At 40.6% G+C, this 17,055-nt stretch overlaps 1 protein-coding gene across 2 annotated transcripts in view; it reads right to left on the minus strand.

Moving 5' to 3' along the window:
- CSDE1 (cold shock domain containing E1) overlaps positions 1-17,055 on the minus strand; it is a 49,284-nt gene that overhangs the window by 20,381 nt on the left and 11,848 nt on the right. Inside the window, exons 4-16 of one of the 2 annotated variants that reach the window (XM_045013851.1) lie at positions 16,172-16,281; positions 15,706-15,798; positions 14,967-15,064; positions 13,417-13,498; positions 12,264-12,392; positions 12,026-12,151; positions 10,706-10,918; positions 8,056-8,196; positions 7,174-7,332; positions 6,377-6,484; positions 3,008-3,183; positions 1,986-2,098; positions 287-406 (exon numbers count right to left, since the gene is read on the minus strand). In XM_045013851.1, the coding sequence (XP_044869786.1) occupies positions 287-406; positions 1,986-2,098; positions 3,008-3,183; positions 6,377-6,484; positions 7,174-7,332; positions 8,056-8,196; positions 10,706-10,918; positions 12,026-12,151; positions 12,264-12,392; positions 13,417-13,498; positions 14,967-15,064; positions 15,706-15,798; positions 16,172-16,281 (1,668 nt within the window). The remainder of the gene's footprint in view (positions 1-286; positions 407-1,985; positions 2,099-3,007; positions 3,184-6,376; positions 6,485-7,173; positions 7,333-8,055; positions 8,197-10,705; positions 10,919-12,025; positions 12,152-12,263; positions 12,393-13,416; positions 13,499-14,966; positions 15,065-15,705; positions 15,799-16,171; positions 16,282-17,055) is intronic. The other variant, XM_045013852.1, reaches the window with a different exon arrangement.

Consider the following 17,055-nt stretch of genomic DNA (forward strand, 5'->3'; position numbering starts at 1 on the left):
AGCAGAGAGGGAAGGAAAACACAGTTTAAGATCTATTTCTGTTCCTTCATGAGGAAGTATTTTGAAGTGTTTCTACATTGGACACAATGGTTTTTCTAGCTAGAAACTTGAATTTAAAGTTTACATAAGTTGCTAGTTTATAGTTTACTAAGCTACAGCCAAAGCTCATTGTCAAACTACATCAAATGTGAGCTGAACAGACTCATTAAAAGTAATCTCAACTCTACAAACAGTATGTTGGCACTTTAATGCAGAGAAGTGCCAAGTTAGGTTTGTTTCTGCTTACCATCCTCCATGACCTCAATCATTCCCTGGTATTCAGTCTGTGTGGGATCTACACTCCGCAGGGGGCGAATTACTTTACCCGTGTAGACAGTTGGATCAGCGTCCTCAGTGGCACCATTCACTGTAAAACACAGATAGTACACACTGTTTAGATTACATAATTTGGAGCCTAACCCAATGAGACCTTTACCCCGATTGGGGTCATTTGGTAACACTGCAATATTACTAGCAGTTTCTGTATTCAGCACAATACCCGAGACACACAGAATCTAGTAGAGGGATGGGCAAGTGTTAATCAAGAACCCAGAAGCTTCTAGAAACTGGATAGCAAACCAAAGAGACAAAGGATTTTCATTCTATCCCATGGCAGCCTATTCAGGAAGGCTGAGTGGGTTAGAGCATCCTGAGCCATTCTAATCATTCCCATTGTAGAAGACCGGAATCTGATGTCTCCACAGCATCACTACACTTAAAGCTTTGCAGACACTGATGTCTGAACTGGCATTCTATAGTTTTCGTTTCATTTCATTTTAAATTCTTCCTACAAGAGCAAAGGCTACTCAGCTACAGCTTCCTTATGTATAGGAGCAACAAACATAAGAACAGCCGTACTGGATCAGACCAAAGGTCCATCTAGCCCAGTATCCTGTCTTCTGACAGTGGCCAATGCCAGGTGCCCCCGAAACAATGAACAGAACAGGTAATCAAGTGATCCATGCCTTGTCCCTCATTCCCAGCTTCTAGGCTTACAAATGGAGAAAAAAAAAGTTACATTAGGAATTCACACACATTTACATCTATTCATTATGCAGTAGAAAAATTATGGTGCACAACCTTAATTGTGAGACTGGTCTGCTCAGCATATGTCAATTGAAAATATAATCCAATTCCAATATATCTTTTTTGAAATGGGGTGACCACATCTGCACACAGTATTCAAGATATGGGTGCACCATGGATTTATATAGAGACACTGACATTTCTAAATACTCTTTTGTAAAGCATTTTTTATTCTGCTTAACACAACCGTGACCTCTTACTCCCATGTTCTTTCCACCCTGATCTTCTATTGCTCATCATTCTCTCTCTCTCTCTCTCTCTCTCCTAGGCACTGAATTTCCTCCCACTCCCGATACCAGGGAAACAACTCTTTCCTCAAATCCTTTTGAGAGACCTATTTTTGTCAGGAATCAGCCCCCAAACAAATGAACAGAATTGAGAGTTTGAGGAAAGTTACCCAAGCAACTCTTCCTCAGGGGCCTCACTCAATCTACTTTCTATGCCCCTCCTAGACTAAGCTTTTCATAGCATGGGTTGCCAATTGTCTTGTACAGTCACTAGCACGCTGTCAGTATTTGGTAGACAAGAGTAATCCAATGATACAACTCAGGCAGCATACTCTAGAAGCTGGAATCAGGTAAGGGCCACTATCTTTGAGCTGTTGCTATCTACAGACTGTTCTTGCTTGATTAGCTCCCACCTCTCCTGACACAGCGAGCACCTCTTTCTGAGGGATTTCTCCCCTCTTCTTAGAAGTCCTAAAGTGACCAGCCCAATTCTGGTCTGCTGTGCACCACTATCACAGTTTCTGTAATTGTGTTCCTAGGTGTTCTTTAGACTAGAGTTCCACTAACCCAGGACTCCTAACAAAAAGGCACTTGCAGTTTTGTAAAGAGAGAAGTTATTGAACATAGTTTTACCTGCATGTGTTTTGTTCACCTTTTCCGCACTGACTTTATTTCCTTTGCCTTTTGACAAGCTGTATTCCACCATGTCCCCAAGTTCCAGGCTATCAACATCACCAGAGAATTCACTGCATGAGAGAAGTTATACACGTTCTGCTTTAGTTACATGCTCATTAACAAAGCCACGCACTCAGCAACAAAGTGGAAAGGACAGAATCTTTACACTTGCGCTGGCTCACCATTTTCATTACTACAAAACCTTACAGTCTGGATGCAAGCATTTTGCTCAGTGTTTACAGATTTAAGTCTATCCAATAGCCATTTTTATCTCTTCATACAAGAAGTTTACAGTAATCCATTTGGCTATTGGAACAGAGTGAAATAAATTATGCTTCCCATGAAGCAGGTCACTGTCAGTAATCCAAGTTCAGGGCATGAATAACTAGACTTAATCTGAACCAGCAACTATTAAAATAATGCATTAAATTCTGTATGAAGGATAGACCAAAACTGAGCATCCCTTAAATAAACCCATGTTAAATAAAAGGGCTGTTCCAAATCCCAAGAGTTTCCCAGCTCGTTAGAAGTCAGGACTGCATCTCTGATCAATTCCCAAGTTCTCTGTGGGCAATTTACCTGACTTAGGATATTGATTCCTTACCATTACATATGCTTGCTAGAGTGTCTTCAACCTGCTAGCAGGCAATTAAGACTGATTCAGAAAATAAGTCTGTCATCCCCATTACTCCTAAGGGAAGTCCTCTCACAGAATACTGAAAGCATACCTTTGCACCAGGAGTCTCAATCTGCCTAAGCCACCATCAATGAAGCTCTAAAAAAGTACAATCCTCTAGCTGTAGTTATACTACTAATCTACGGTATAATCTCTGAATACTTAAGATATAGGATGTTAAACAGCAAAGCCTGCAGCAGCCCTGTGGAAGTGGTTAATGAGAAGTTTCTCAGTTATTTGAATTTATGCACACGATACGCAGAAAACAGATTAACACTCAGCAATATAAAAGGGAGTCACTCACCTGTAATGGAAGAAGATCTCCTTATCATGATTGGCTGTTTCAATAAATCCAAAGTTATCTTTCAGGGTTGCCACATACCCCACAAGCCTCTTGGAGCTGTAGTTGCGACCAAGCATTCTGACAGAAACTGCTGTCTGAGTACCTGTTCTCTTCACTTCACAAACACTGAATTCAACCTGTTTGAGAGAGACACTTGTCAAAATGAAGAAAAAAGGTAACTTTCGTATTTATTTTATTAGAAGGGCTAATGAAATGTCTGCACTCTGGGGAGGGAGAGAGAAAGCAGTATTACTCCAGCCACTGCTCTTCACCCAAACAAGGTAGAGTTATAACATCACACAATAAATGAACTAAAATAATTGGCTACAATACAAATGTACCGCTTTATCAAACCTTTGCATTTCTGATCTTATACAGATCAAAAACATGGACATTGCTTATAGAGGACCTCAGGAAGCTGGAAGCATTTCAGTGACTACTATGCATATGATGGTTTGATTTTTATCAGCAATAGGTATGTATTACTCAGACTTAAAGGCCAGAAGGGACCATCATGATCATCCAGTCTGACCTCTTGTATATATTGCAGGCCAGAGAACCTCAACCACTGACTTCTGCAGGAGGCCCATAACCTCTGGCTGCATTACTGACGACTTCCAGTTACAGAAAATCCACTATTTACTCTAGTTCAAAGCAAGAAGTGATACAATGCTGCAGTTCCTCCAATATTCCTGGATGGAGATTATCCAGGCCTGTGGATATGGTCCCATTAAGTGTTTGGCTTTGGCTTCCACCTCAGATGTGATAATTTCTACTTCCTTATCCTTGTCCCCCATTAGTCACCCTGCCACTGCCCCCAAGCTCCTCACTATCCCTGTTAAAAACTGAGACAAAATATTTGTTTAGGAGTTGGTCCAAACCTAGATTATCTATGTTCTCCACCCCATCCTCAATGTTTAGCACTCCCATTTCTTTCTTTTTCTTCTTTAAATATGGCTAAAGAATCAGTTTTAATTTCCTTTGCAAGGTCCAGAGATGCTTGGCTTTTAGCAGTTCTCACTTTCCCCCTATACTTTACGGCATTCAAAAGGTAGTGTTCCTTGCTGATTCATCCATTCTGCTTTCTCACAGTAACTTGTTTCAGATGCTTTTTCCATCCAATTTGATCTGCAATCCATCCCTATGAATTTTTTCTCCTTGCTTGGGATGCAGGCTTCCGATATTTTTAAGTTGCAGAAACTAATTTCAAGCCTCCTTCAACATTCAGATCCTTGAGTTCTTCAAAATCAACTCCACTTCCCTAATTCCCTTAATTTTTTAAGGTTTGCCCTTTCAAAATCAAAGACCCTAGTTGGAGACCTATTCTTGTTTATCCGTCCACTTAAACTGAATTAATGCACGATCACTTGAACCAAGTTTGTCCTCTACAACCAGTTCTTGAGGTCCTCAAGACTTATCAATACTAACCCTAAAATGGTTATGCACAAGCACTATGCCAGTGGAGCCTCTGTTACCATTCTCTCAAGTGATTTTGACCCAATTTCCATTTTATCCATTCTGTTTCTTTAGTCTACCTCATCATTAATAAACAGTGCTGCTCTACCACCCCTGCCCTTTGTCTTTTTCTGAACAGCATGTACCCTTCAATACCTATATTTTAGTCTGACTACTATTCCACCCTGTTTCCATTATCCCCATGATATATGGTTTCAATTCCTGCACCAGTAGTTCTAGTTCCTCCGCTTGTTACCCAGGCTCTTTTCACTAGTGTACAGACACCTTTGTTGTTTCTGCTTGGCCTCACCCATATTTCCCACCCAATTATATAGTCATTTTACTGCCAGTATTGCCTACCTGTTACTGTCATCATATTTCCTGTTATCCATTTGCCTGTCCTCTGTTCCTTTCCCCATTACTGTATCATCTGAGTTTATTTTCCTCCCTCTCAATATTAGCATCTCCCAACCATCCTGAACTCCTAGTTTAAAGCTGTTCTGCCAACCTCCATCCCAGAAGTCCATCTCAGAAGAACAGTCCTCTGTCCAGAAATGCTTCCCAGTGGTCAAACATCCCCAAACCCTCCTTATACCACCACTGCCTGAGCCATCTATTGATCATCAATCTTGTCCCGCCTTCACACTTACTCTAGGGACAGACAGAATCCCAGTGAGAACAGGACTTCAGAAGACTGAAGTCACTGTCTGGCACTTTTTGACCATATAGCCTGCCTCAGAGATAAAATCCCATACATTCAGCCCTCAAGACTGGACTTGAGCTCAGGAGAAGAAATTACCTGGCCACGGTCTGATGGCGGCCACATAATCGTCCATCATTAACTTGGTTGCATCGGATCAGTAATAACCCTGTCAAGCCTTTAGACACCTGGAATAAAGCTACACAGTGTAGCCACTGCCACTAAGTGGTACGGACCTTTGCTGTTTAAGTGCATTCTTGATGACTGCTCTTCAAACATTTACCCATTACACTTATATCTACTTCAATAGGTTCCCTTTGGACTTCCCTTACTCCATTTGAAGCAGCAGGTGAGCAGTAAGCAGCTATTGCTAAAGGCAGGCTAACCATGTAGCATGCTGTATCAATTCTCTTACCAACATACAAGGCATAATTTCCCTATAGTTCACCTTTCTGTCCTACAGTTGTCTCCATCCTCAAGAAGCTTGAGTGTCACAACACTGTCCATTTTAGTTTAGGTCTTGTGGGAAGTAAGGGGGTTATTAGCTTGAACAAACAATATCTTCGTAGTATGACATCTGAAGACTCTCCACTCTCTGTACCTGGGATTCCTTCCAGATCTTCATTGGTCCCTGCCTTTTATACCACTCACAGTAAGAATAGCTTCCCACACACCATGAACAAGTATTCTCCCTCTCCCACAAATCCACTTTGCATAAAGTTGTCTTTCATCCATCTCCTCTTGGACAGTCCTCACAGGAAAACATGTAGACAATTATTCCATGCATATTAGACTGTTCCTGAAGAGCTTGTACTAATTCAATCTCTTTCCATTTGAGCACCCTTTACATGTATGATGCCATATAAGTAATTACCAGTAAAGCAATGTATAACTCTTAGATGAAGCACACCTCAAGAGCTTCAGAAATATCTTCTGTATAACTGGCAGGGGGAGGGGGAAAAAAAAGGGCTATTCACCAGGCCTGGTTGAAGTGTTCTGAATACCAAAATGGGAAAGGGAATGCATTACAGAAGAGTAAAGAGGAAAAACAGTTCACATATTAACCTTCACTCCTTTCTGAACTAGTCTTTGACTGCAATAGCTAGGAAAAGCAAAGGTCACACCTTGTAGCTCACAGAAAGATTATATATATTTTGGGAATTTAGTTATATTGCCTTATCTCCTATCTGAGGGTTAGTAGATCCTTCCACATCCTTTGCCTGATAAGGAACAGTCAGTTTTTCTCCACAATCATCATATGCGATTATTCCCTCTTCAGGTTCCTAAAGAAAAATAGCAAGATTCATTATGAAGCAGAGACTAATTGGTAGATGCATGCTTTTTAAGTGCCCGAGTCAATACAAATGCAGTTTATGTAACATGTTTTACAAGATAGCTGTCCAGTAGTCGGTACAGGCAATAACCAAATGGCAGACATAATTCAGAACCTGAAAATAGCACAAAATTTGGGACTATTCCTATGAGTTAAACACGGTTTACCTACAAAATGTTTCTGAAATTGGCGTGTGCCACTATTTCAAATAGTTATTTAGCTGAAACTTAAGTAGTGAGCACTGTCACTTTTGATGGTGCAATTTTAAACACCTGGAGGCACGGATATGCCTACTCTACCACTAGGCTATGTTTTGGCAAATTCACGCATCTTGGCAAACCACTACCAACAGAGGAGAAGTTTCCCACAAGGCTCTTAAGACAATTATCCCACACAAAACTAGAACGAATTTTTTCAGCTACTACATCCCTTCTGAGAGCCAGAAGTTGCACTTCTATTATTCTGCTTCAGACAAATACCATACCAGCTGTTTGGCTGATTTTTACTATTAGCCATGCAGTAGTCACTCATGAACAGGCAAATATTTCCAGAAATTAAGTAAAATACATTTTGTAAGTGTATCCTCAGTTCGAGGCAGAAAACTGAATAGCTAATGCACACCTAGAGAAACAGCATTACCTTCTCTTTGCTTTTATTTGGGCTAGTGGCTTTGGCAGGAGTGGCTTCTTTTTCTATAGTGCCCACAAAGCGGTGATCTGACTGGGTGTGGAATGAAACTGTGCCCTTAGGAAGCTTCTTAATCCTTATAGCATGATTTCTTTGGGCAGACAGCATATCCTGGAAAAACAAGACCCCACAGTACTTCAAAATGAACACAATACACCTCTACCCAGACATAACGCGGTCCTCGGGAGAGAGAAAAATCTCACCGTGTTATAGGCGAGACCGCGTTATATCAAACTTGCTTTGCCCACCCCCCCGCTTCCTTGTTCCCTGACTGCCCCCTCCAGAGACCCCCATCCCTAATCATGCCCAGGACCCCACCCCCTACCCAATCCCATCCATCCCCCCGCCCCGCCCCCCCGACAGGCACTCACGGGCAGCAGCAGGAAGCGGAGCAGCCTGGCCTCAGTACACTCCACTCCGCCGGCTCCCAGCTGCAGCGCTCCGCTTCCCGTCACCGGTGAGTGCAGCGAGATTAGGGAAAGGACGCCCCTTGTACTCACCAGAGAATCCCTTCCCCCAAGAGACATGGCTGGGGCTAGGAAAGCAGAGCAGGCTGCTCCTGGCTCCCTGCTAATCCCCCAGGCCACTCTGGGATTGCGGGGCCCCCAAAAGTGCCCTCCCACATCTCCTGCCCCCCCAGATCCTGGGGGGAGCCCCTGACCACCCTCAAGACCCTCTGCCCCTTATCGAACCCCTCGGCTCCGGCCTCGCCCGGCACCTGTAACGCTGCTCAGAGCAGCGTGTCAGAGCTTTACCGTGTTGTATGAGAACCCATGTTATATCGGGGTAGAGGTGTACTTGTATTAGTATTTTAAAAGTAGTAATTTTACTCACAGGAACCACAGTAAACTCTACTTCATCTGAAATGTGGAGCTGGTTTCCATCCAGAATTTCACTGAAGTGAAAGAACATGCGGGCATCCCGGTCAACACATTTAATGAAACCAAAGCCATCTCTCATTGCTGCAATCACACCCTGGGGACACACAAAGATACAGGACACCTTGTCAGTTGCCGCAGCCAATGAAAAGTAATTAGAGTTCTTAGATGTCTGTCTGAACAGAGCTGCACTTGTGGGATGTATAATATCCTTAGTGCATGGCCAGAGCATTATAAGAATGATTGCTGGTACATGCACATGCTCCCTTGTAGATCATAGTACTAAACCCCAGGGACAAGAAGAGATGCAAAGCAGGTTCAACCCAGTTTCTTTTGCATCTCAAAGTCTTTGAAAAGGGAGATGAGTAAGTATGGATCTTTATATGCAATCACCTAGAAGAGTTACAGTATGAAGAAGCATCTTTCTCCTTTTCAGAATTGCTGATATAGATCCCATTGTGGGAAACTAGCAGTAACAACTCTTAGAGGGTGGTCCAAAGGACAAAAGTAATTCCAAATTTCCAAGACATCACCCCAAGGCTCAAAACCTGTCTCTAAGCTCTGCAAGTGATGGACAGAAGTCCTAAGACTCAAGTGAGGAAGGATCAGTAGTCCGTGTAAGAACTTAATAGGATGTACTATTAGAGGATTCATGCACAACCGTAGTTGTATGCAGATACAGCTACCAAGTGACCCTAACAGAACTCAGGCAAAATCTGGAACATTTGACTGAAACCAAAAATTATATTTTCAGCTTTAAAGCATATGCTTCTCTTGTGAAAGATTTATGGCTGCCTAGAAAAATTAGTTTATTTTCTCATTAGCAATCAGTATCTGACCTCATGACTAATGCCTTGATCCCAACTGCCAGAAATATTTGATCTTTGTGAAGAACCTGCCTGCGACAGGACCTCCACATCAACTGGCAGAAGAACCGAAGGTTTGATGCTAACAAAACTGAGAAACCGAAGTCGGAGTTTAGTATGTAGCTGGGAAGAAAAAGAAAAATATCCCACAAGAGACTAGAACCCCACTGTCTAACGCAGTAGGGACTCAAAATACCTTGTTTTTTACAAAGGAGAAATTTGAAGGACGAACATCAATCCCTTTGAGAGACTTCATATTCAACATTGCATTTTCAGTTTAGGTAGGCTCCCAAGATATTTTCTTTGCTTGAGCTGGTCAAACAGTATTTGAACACAAAGTAATTTAGGTCTTTCTGTATGTGAGTAATTCCTGATTTCTGCCCAATAGTTTGGACTAAGTTCAGACCTTGAATACTTTGTGAATTGTTCATTACAACTATCCACTGTCTGCAATAAACAGCATACAACTGGTCACGTGGTATCATTTCTACTCTGTTACTAGAGTAGAATAGGCCAATGATGAGTAATCCAGATCGGGGAGAATTTCAGGAAACATGAAACATTTGTGAATACTTTCATGAGTGCCAGTTGCCATCCAGCTACTCAAACAGTATGACCAACAAAATAAGAATGAGTTGTTTAGCAGCAAATATTTTTTCTTTAATATGTCAATTAGTTCCAGGTCTTTGCTGAGTAAAAAGAAGCTGTTTGGGTAGCATTTTAAACATGAATACCAAGAGCAAGCTCCTCCTTGCCCACTTCTATAATACATGGAAAATGCATGTCAGGACTTACAGCAGAAGAAAAGATCTTTAAGGCAAATCACCTAGAGTTTAGTATATTTTATGGTGTCTGGTTGGATTTGAGATGCTGAATTATATGGTGGCCCAAGCAACTTCCCCAAATTATGCTGAAAGCCACAGTTAATTCCTTTTCAACTGTCTATAGGGATGAAAGGCACCCCCCTCAGCACACATTCTTTGGTGTTGTCCACCACAGAGTCTGAGCTCCTGAAATCACTAGGGAGCATAAACTGTCCTGCGAAGAAAATGAAGTCTTTTAAGCAGTTTTCCATTACACCATACTGAAGGTGTCACATGTGCAGGAAGCCTTAGGAAGAACCTCATGTAGTAGTCAAGTAGATCCTGCAGCAGCTTTTATCTTAAGCTTCAGGAATCTATCCCTTGGCAAGTATGCTGTTAGAGACTTTGCATCCAAAACAGCTCTATGAATTCCACTGTGAATTGGAGCAAACATGCAATTTTTTTATGCTTAATTCTTAGACTAGAAGTAGAGAGCATGCACAGTTTGAAGAGCTAACAAGTTCTTATGTGGATTTAGAGAGGAACAATTGGTGTTAACATCAGTTTACAGAGTCTGAATCTCAGGGCAAGTGGATTGATTTAAAAGTTGGCAAGCAGGAAGCCTTAATTTAAAATACAGTAGAACCGCAGCATTATGAACGGACTAGTCAACCACACACATGATCATTTGGAAACAAATACATAATCAGGAAGCAGTAGAGGAAAAAAAGCAAATACAGTACAGTACCATGTCCAGTGTAAACTACTAATAAAGGGAAATAATTTCTTGAGTAGTTTTCAGTGAAGATGTCAAGAGATGCATTAGAATATATCAACTTAGAGCAAAAAACCTCCAAAACAATCCTGATTAAGCCATCATACCTCTCTCCCCCTGAGTACATGCCTATGTACAGATTTTTTTTTAAAAGATACTTGCCATTTCTCTAGCTTCAGTAGTAAACTGGAAAGTATTGTGAAGAACTTCAATATTGGTGGCTCGTTCCAATTTGTCACGTCGATCTGTAGAAATGTTGAATCTAACATGGTCACCTTCCAGTAGTGTCACCTTGGATTTTGTATCTTTGTCTCCAAAAGGAAGTTCCTTAGGAATCACAAAGTCAACTTTGATGCGTCCAGGCAATGGGTCATTCTGGTGGCCATGTGGAAAGGAAGAAGAATTTTTCATGAACCAGCCATTCCTTCCAGACTGTAAACTGAGCCTTGTAGGAAATTATTTAACTGACTATGAACTGATCTTTGAGTTTTCCCGGAAGCACTGGTAGGTTACTATTTAGGACTTCGGACCTCAGATTTACATATGGGAACACTAAGACAGATGTTAAGTGACCTGCCCAGATTTACAGCAATTCAGTGGCCTATAGTGCCCGCCTCCTACATAAAACTAATAAGACTTCAGCTGTTGCCCCAAAACAGAATTAACGTTTTCAAGCACTTGTTGAATAGGAATGTCTATCTGCTTCTATATTCAGTCTTCTGACCTGCAGATGGGGGAGTATACCTAATGTAGGAGGCCCTTTAGCTTCAAGACAATAGGAAACGGAGATACTGTCTATGATAGAGTACTTTCTTGAAGAAACAGGGATACAGCAACACAAACTGTTCTGAAAGGTGAGTACCAAGCATACACCTATTAGGCTTTTCTCAAACATCAAATCAAACGATGTCTGCATTTAGGATCTTGGATGTTGTCTGGGTTATCACCCACAACAATCCTCAAGGAGAAAAAAAAACAAAAACCCCAACCCCCAAACTTTTTAACCCAGCAGCAGCGGCCATCTTTCTCCCCTATTGTCTCTATCCTTTTAAAAGGCAGGATTCTCCCCCCACCACAGTCCCTTTCTTTAGTTCACATTTCCACAACAGTTCTTAACATTCAGATGATAGTTTTTAACATTCACATAAATATGTGGAGTCACCTTAACACTTGTTCTTTAACTTTCCCCATTGGTAGCAGCCACTGCAGATACATGTAGTGATAATATAGTAACATAACAGCCATAATAATGTAATAACTTTACTTTGAATAATATTATGGGACTAAGATGCCAGAGTCTTAAGCGGTGCTGTTGGAGATAAAGCCCTCATTCATATCACTCTACAGCAATATCTTCATGTTCCAGCATTTGTGCTGAAGTGTAAGAGTAGCACTATACAATTGGGACTAGATGAACACCTTTCTTCTATTTCAGACATGCAAATGTTGGGAAGACGACCTCTAGGAAATATTTAAGTTTACCTGATTTTTGTTGGATACTTTTGGGATTACTTTGGTTACAGTCCCATCAAAATGTTCAATGCTGATATCTTCAAAAATAACAGTTCCTTGAGGCAGTAGTCTTACATCTGTTGCAACTTCTTTACCCTATGAACAGAAAGTAAATCAAAACAAAGATGGAAGAGGTATAAGTTACTAGAAGACTCATCTTTTATATATATTTGAATCTTGTCTTCAATTTTACTGGATTTGATCTTACATTTCTGTCTTTGATTGTAAACTCCACATCATCACCAGGCTGTAAGGCTTCTAAGTCACCTTTAAATTCACTATAGTGAAAGAATATCTCCTTTACGACATCGCCCCTTTCAATAAATCCAAAGGCCTCCTAAGGGAGGATACAATGTTTAGCAAATAGTCAACTGTCTAAAACACCAAGACAATAGCTTGTACTTTGAACTCTGATAAAAAGCAAAGTTCTCAGATAAAACCAAGCAATGAGAAAAAGCCAAATAAAATGTTACAGACTGTGTGTGCCCCCGGATGATCTACAGTAGGGGTTTCTCAGAACAAATTTTTTGGTGGCCTCAGAGTGCAGCCTTCAACTCTTACTGGTGGCCGCTCTCATAGTTTTTATGAAAACACTTAAATATGTGCATATACACGTCCAAATCATTGTAATTTATTTATTGCTAGCTAATAAGTCTGTTGTGAAAAGTGATATTAACAAGCATAAAAGTATTGCTTTTCACAGCAGACTCTCAGCCCTGTCAAGCCTGGGGACAAATTAAGCCCTGGATGGGAGGGTTGAAGGAGGCAGCGGGGGCCGGGGTAATGGCGGTGGGTGGTGGAGGGCGGGCCTGGAGCCCAAAGCCCTGTGGCCAGAGCCTGCCTCCCCTCTGCCCTGCCACCTCAGGGCTGAAGCCTAAAACCTGAACCCCATCACCCCAGGGAAGGTGGGGAACTCACCAACTGCCTGGGCCTCCAGCATTGTGCCCCAGGTGTCTCCACAGCGGGAGCAGGGCCCAACCACTGCTGGCGGCCCCAACAACCAACACCAAAGCAGTGCATCTAGGAGCAACAGGGCAGGGCTGCTACCTCCTCCCATAACAGCCTAGGAGGCTGGGACCGCAAGAAAAGCCCCTGGTGGCCACATTTGAGAAACTCTGATCTACAGCTACTGAACCATTCATAAAGATATTTTTGAAACTTAAGACACATATAATGGGAAAACACATTACCACAGCCATCTTAAAGAAAAGGAATAGTCAAGAAGAGTAATTGTGTTAAACTGTTAATGGATCAAGTTCTGTAGCGTTTATGTGCCCTGTGCCCAACCTTTACTATGTACAGCATAGACATATATTGCTCCTTTCAAACAGCTTTTTAAAAGCTGAGTAAATTCTGCTTACCTTCATGGCACAAACTACTCCTTGACAGCGGGCTTGTTTCTTTTTCAATAGCATAATGTTACGAGCACTTACAGCACCAGTACTAGGAAAAAGGGTAAATTACGATGACAAAGTAGACCTAAGCAGTGCCTCTAAACAATGAGACAAATTTAATAATCATATCAGATTTAATGCAGCCTTCTTATTTGCTATTTGACTGGGCAAGCTAGAGAAAACTAGAACATGCTAACTAGAACTTACCAAATAAACCTAGAAATTTTAAGTATAGGTCTATTAGCTAATCTTTTCTTGCTTTAAATATACACCCATTTGCAATTTAAGATCTTTGAACTAAAGCAAGAAATGCTAGACTATTATGTTTGAGATTCGATAGATCTTTACAGTACTAAATAAGATTACTTTATCATCAAGTTTAAAAGTATTACATCAGACATATAGCACCTCTGGCCAACAGTATCAAAAAGAGTTTCAGGAATTCTGGTACACAAGTTTGATTTCTAAATCTTGTGTGCAACCACTAACGTTGATGATAAATTGAAGAATTGGTCTGAATTTAACCAGACGAAACTATATACATACAGAGCTAAGTACTACATTTAGGAAGGATAAAAAAAATCAAATGCAAAACTACAAAATGGGGAATAACTGGCTAGACAGTAGTGTTGCTGAGAAGAATCTGGAAATTATGGGGAGGGGGAAATCAGAGTCCATGTGATACAGTTGCAAAAATGGCTAATATTCTGGCATTTATTAACATGAGTGTCATAAGTAAGACACGAGGTAATTATCCCACTCTGCTCAGCACTGGTGAGGCCTCATCTGGAGTAATGTGTCCAGTTCTGGGTGTCACATCAGAATACATGGGGACAGTTTGGAAAGAGTTCAGACGACAGCAACAAAAGCAATCAAAGGTTTAGAGAACCTGACCTATGAGGAAAAGTAAAAAACCAGGCATGTGTAGTTTTGAGAAAACAAGACTGAAGGAGGACCTGATAACAGTCTTCAGATAGACAATAAGGGCTGATTCAAAAAGGACTGCTATCAGTTGTTCTCCACGTACACTGAAGGTCGGACAAGTAGTAACGGGTTTAATCTAGAGTGAAGAAAATTTAGGTGAGATACACCTCTACCCCAATATAATGCGACCCAATATAACACAAATTCAAATATAACGCAGTAAAGCAGTGCTCGAGGTGGGGGGGCCACTCCAGCGGATCAAAGCAAGTTCGATATAACACAGTTTCATCTATAATGCGGTAATATATTTTGGCTCCCGAAGACAGTTTTATATAGGGGTAGAGGTGTATTATGAAAAATTAGCTGTAAGAGTAATTAAGCTCCATAATAGCATTCTCCAAGGGAGGTTGTGGAACCCCCTTCATTGTTCAAACTGTTTTTTAAAAACCTCCAAACACTTGTCAGGGATGGTCTAGGTTTACTTGGTCTTGCCTCAGTGCACATGACTTCTCAATGTCCCTTCCAGCCCCGCGTTTCTGAAACACCACATTGTTAATTTGGTGCGTAATCAGGAAATAGAAGTATCAACTTACTGTTTATTTGTATCAATTACAAAATTTATTTTATCTCCAGTTTCCAGCTGTACATTTCCATCAACATCCTCAGGGGTGTAAGTCAGGTAAAACACTTCCTGCAAATTAAGGTTCACTAGCATTACTCTATTTGCAAAATGCAGCCTTGCTTTAAACAAGATTAAATGTCAATGTGGCATTAATTTAATAATTATTTTCCATTTCAAGTTACATTATTTCAACATTTGTGAAAAAGCTGGAAATTGTGAAAACGTTGCATGCGAGAACGTTTTGGTCCCTTGGTGCTCGAGGTTTTGCTGAGTCCATACCCAGCAACTTGAGGAGTTGAAAGGTTTGTACACAGTATTGCCATTACTTTTAAGTTGATTTCCAAAGGGCAAAAGAGTTAAGTCAAAGAAAATAAAGATCCTATAAACAGTTAGTTGTTAATATTAACTGACATTAAATCATAATCATAACTAGTAAGAATCTATAACTAGGTATTTAGTTCTACATTAAATTCTTTAACAAAGGTATTATGGCAGAATAAGTTGTCAAAAACATATGGAAGTCAACAGAGGTTTCTATATTTGTGGTAATTAATTAGTGTTTGTAGTTCTTAGAAAAAAATTAAGACTGGGTGACAACTGCAGTTTAAACTGTCTACTTCAAAAACAGTGCCAATTTTTAAATTTTTTTTCTGTGTACAGATCACACTGGTTGGTCACTCAAAAGTTTAAGTAAAATACATGAGTTTTACCCCATTACGTTCGTAGCATACACTCCCTGTTGGACTCTGACCCGGGGCAGCTGGAGATTTACTCTCTAAATTGTGAGGAACAGCGCACACAACCTACCAGTCAAAAAAAAAAAAATATCCATTGCTAATCATTTCAGGAGCAGCACTGTGCAATACAAACTGAACTTTAATATCCTCTACTACACACTCAGGGATGCACTTTAAATGTAATCCACAAGAGGATGCCATGCTGCAAAGTTTTAAACTCACAGTACTTCTGTTGACTGTAAGAAGTGTTTGGGGTTAAATAAAAGCCCAAACTGAATCTTCATATTTTTGCCAAAGTCAGATAAAAAACACTTTCAATGTAATTGAAAAATTTATGCAACTAAGATTATGCGTGCAAAAATGGGATTTGTCCTTTTGTATTAGAGTAAAACGGATATAAATTATTTGCATATAGAAATTAGACATCAAAGCAACTAACTTGTCCATTTATTCGCTCTTCAGGTAAAATTTCTGGTTTTATCTTCACCAATTTAACAGCAATAGGTTTTCCAGTTCGGCGGTCAGAAGATACTTCAAATTCAACATCATCTGCAAGAATCAAAACCACAATAGTAACACAGGACCCTCAAGCGCTATGTTTACATTAAAAATTAAAAAAAAAAAGACAAATAAGCAGAGAACAAGAGGACAAAAAAAAAGGGCGAGAAAGGAGAAACACATGCATAAAGTAATGACATTTATCAGCTCTACACTCTGCTGTCTGACCACCGCAAGTGAATTCTCAACTCCCTTACTACTGTTGGAGGCCATTTTGCTTGTGGAAGTTTCTCCTGATAATATTCATTCAGTTTATTCGCCCTTTTTGCTAGTGATCTAAAGGGCTGTGTTTTAAAGTCTTGCCACTTCCAATCTAATTCTAATACCTTCAGTTGACTCAATACCAAACGACACCAGGTTCCATGATAGATGTGTTGTGAAATTCGGTTTTTAATCTTTACTGCCAGATCAAGCAGAATAGAGGGGGAATAATGTCTCCCTACTGAAATAAGGTCATCCATCCCTAGTGCAACTCCACTGAAATTAATGGAGTACATCTGGGAATAACATAGCCGATGGACTCAAGAACAGGGGGGAAAATAGGCAAAAGTTGTATTGCTTTTTTTACGTAGTTTCCCTATCCCTACCACTTAAATTTGTCCCAGAATGACTCCTTCTCAAAGGTAGCAATAAAACAATCACTGACAAACGGCAAAAGCCTTAAATTACCCAGAATTCTCTCTTTGGTTTTCCTTTCTACTGGGAGATTTCTGATTCAACTGTCAGTTTAGCCAGTCAGAAGTAACTGTATGTGTCTGTAGGGGT

The sequence above is a fragment of the Mauremys mutica genome, chromosome 4 (assembly GCF_020497125.1).
Source record: "Mauremys mutica isolate MM-2020 ecotype Southern chromosome 4, ASM2049712v1, whole genome shotgun sequence".
NCBI lineage: Eukaryota > Metazoa > Chordata > Testudines > Geoemydidae > Mauremys > Mauremys mutica.